This window comes from Pyrus communis, chromosome 16 (assembly GCF_041283825.1).
Source record: "Pyrus communis isolate YQ-2024b chromosome 16, ASM4128382v1, whole genome shotgun sequence".
Classification (NCBI taxonomy): Eukaryota; Viridiplantae; Streptophyta; class Magnoliopsida; order Rosales; family Rosaceae; genus Pyrus; species Pyrus communis.
Window position 1 is genome coordinate 19,183,322 of NC_142580.1, and position 2,823 is coordinate 19,186,144.

At 42.8% G+C, this 2,823-nt stretch overlaps 1 protein-coding gene across 1 annotated transcript; it reads left to right on the top strand.

The window, feature by feature from the left end:
• The first annotated feature begins 566 nt into the window (after positions 1-566).
• LOC137730846 (large ribosomal subunit protein uL4) lies at positions 567-2,823 on the top strand. Its single transcript, XM_068469835.2, has 2 exons — positions 567-1,825; positions 2,461-2,823. Exons 1-2 carry the CDS (start codon positions 620-622, stop codon positions 2,572-2,574), a joined length of 1,320 nt encoding a protein of 439 aa, XP_068325936.2. The 5' UTR covers positions 567-619; the 3' UTR covers positions 2,575-2,823.

Sequence of the window (2,823 nt, forward strand, 5' to 3'; positions counted from 1 at the left end):
TGAAATCCGGGTATTTGTGGCCATATGGAATCCAACTTATGTTCCAAGATGACCTCCTATAGTTCACTTAAATAAAACGACCTTACAACTTCACCACTTAGTTGATAGACACAACCATATTCGTCTTCTCCAAATCCACCAATTTCCTTTAGAGCCAGCTTCATCTCCAACCACCTAATCCCATTTCTAGTTGCTTGTAGAACCTATTAACAAGAGTAACAAATAATGACAAGTGGGGATTTATTTTAAACAAGGTCAATTTAGTAATCAAGCTAGTTTTAATTTCGATTCAAATAAATTAGTAAACGACTTATATAAAACCAACATCATTTATATCCCGATTCTAAATAAATTAGTAAATAACTTTAACAGAAAAATAATTTTATTTCTTCCTTAATCAAATCATCCTCAATTCTATTCTTCTTCACTCCATTTTTCTTTAATCTGATTGTTAGTAAACGAGCTATAAATGTCTCATGACTTTTAAACTCTCTCAATGCTTTTCGTGGGTTTGGGTCATACATTTCAGCTCGTTAAGTTACGATGGCAACCCACTTAACTTTTTTAAGCCAAAAATTAAGTAGAAACTGAAACCCTACTTCCACGTTTACACTATAAAATGTATAAACCAAACACAAAAACCCTAGCTTATATTGCAGCCCTAAAATCGTACATCCCTTCTCCCCCACTCTCCATTTTCTCAGTCCCATTTCAAATGGCCGCCGCCGCCGCTGTGCGTCCCTTGGTCACCGTCCAGTCTCTGGACGGCGACATGGCCACCGACCAGAGCCAAACCGTCTCCTTGCCTGATGTCATGAAGGCCTCCATCCGGCCCGACATCGTCACCTTCGTCCACTCCAACATCTCCAAGAACAGCCGCCAGCCCTACGCCGTGTCCAGGAAAGCCGGCCACCAGACCTCCGCCGAGTCCTGGGGAACTGGGCGAGCCGTCTCCCGTATCCCACGTGTTCCCGGAGGTGGGACTCACCGCGCTGGCCAAGGAGCCTTCGGAAACATGTGCCGTGGTGGCCGCATGTTCGCTCCTACCAAGATCTGGCGCCGCTGGCACCGGAGAGTCAATGTCAACCAGAAGCGCTACGCGGTCGTTTCGGCCATTGCCGCTTCGGCAGTCCCGTCTCTGGTTATGGCTCGCGGGCATAAAATAGAGACTGTTCCAGAATTGCCCCTGGTCGTTAACGACTCCATTGAGGGGGTTGAGAAGACCTCGGCGGCTCTGAAGGTGTTGAAGAAGATCGGGGCTTACGCCGATGCCGAGAAGGCAAAGGACAGCCATTCGATTCGACCTGGAAAGGGGAAGATGAGGAATCGGAGGTACATCAACCGTAAGGGGCCGTTGATTGTGTACGGAAGTGAGGGGGCGAAGCTTGTGAAGGCATTTAGGAACATTCCTGGTGTCGATATTATCAATGTGGAGAGGCTTAGTCTGCTGAAGCTTGCTCCCGGTGGGCATTTGGGTCGGTTTGTGGTCTGGACCAAGTCGGCTTTCCAAAAGCTGGATTCGATTTATGGATCCTTCGATAAGGTTTCTGAGAAGAAGAAGAGGTATGTGTTGCCGAGGTCGAAGATGGTGAATGCTGATCTGGGTAGGATTATTAACTCGGACGAGGTCCAGAGCGTTGTGAGGCCGATTAAGAAGGATGCGAAGAGGGCTCCAATGAAGAAGAACCCACTAAAGAATCTGAATACTTTGTTGAAGTTGAATCCATATGCGAAGACTGCTAGGAGAATGGCTCTGTTGGCTGAGGCTGAGAGGGTTAAGGCTAAGAAGGAGAAGCTCGACAAGAAGAGGAAGCCCATTACCAAGGTAATCAAATCTAACTTGTTATTTCTTCTGTTTTGCTTTGCTTTTTGTTTGATTGATTCTATAGATAAATTTTATGATTGTTAAGGTTATTTGGAAGCCCCTTTTTAATTCGTGTTTGATATATGTGAATCGAAACCTAGTTGTATCCTTAGTCTTATATTTTATGGTTTCCATGATTCTACCATTTTTGTGATAGGTGATGCGCATGTGTTATTCGATTAATTGATAGATCGTAGTAAGTTCAAGTCCACGAAATGCGTTCTTATGTTCAATTGATCTTGATTACATGTCTGATGATTGTGAGGATTGGTAGTTTGTTTTTTGGTATGAGGAAATAGGTTGGTCATTTTTTATTGGTGTTTGCTTTCTTCGAAACTTGATTATGTTTGTTGTCAAATGCTTATTGTTGCTGCATTGTTTTGCAAGATTTCCATATTCATTTGTCAATCCTACTTTGTTCTAGAAATAATGTCATTACTGTTTCATAATAGAATTGCTCCTTCATTTCTGGTTAAAGCTTTTTGATCAGTTACGCATACTACGATCGCCTTTTTCTTCCTTATTCTTGTGTGGTCTCATGAGATTTGAGAATATCCGAAAATTTCCGTATGTGTTGTTTATTTCTCTTTATACAGGAGGAAGCTACTGCCATTAAGGCCGCTGGTAAGGCATGGTACAAAACTATGATCTCAGACAGTGACTACACCGAGTTTGACAACTTTACAAAGTGGCTAGCGGTAGCCGAGTGATTGACGTCTGCGTTAAATTTACAAGGCCTTGTTTTCGTAGAATGTTTTGGGTTAGTGTTTATGTTGTGTCTTTTGTTCTCTTGAGTAAAAGAATGAGACGTGGGAGGAAAAGTGGTGTATTAACCGAGAAAACGCTCGCGTTTTCCCTCCCGGATTGTGCCAATCGTAGCTAGATTTATATTAGTTTGTCAATTTTGTTCTATGACAACGTTGGTAATTTTGATCCGAAATGCAGGCGTTTTAATCTCA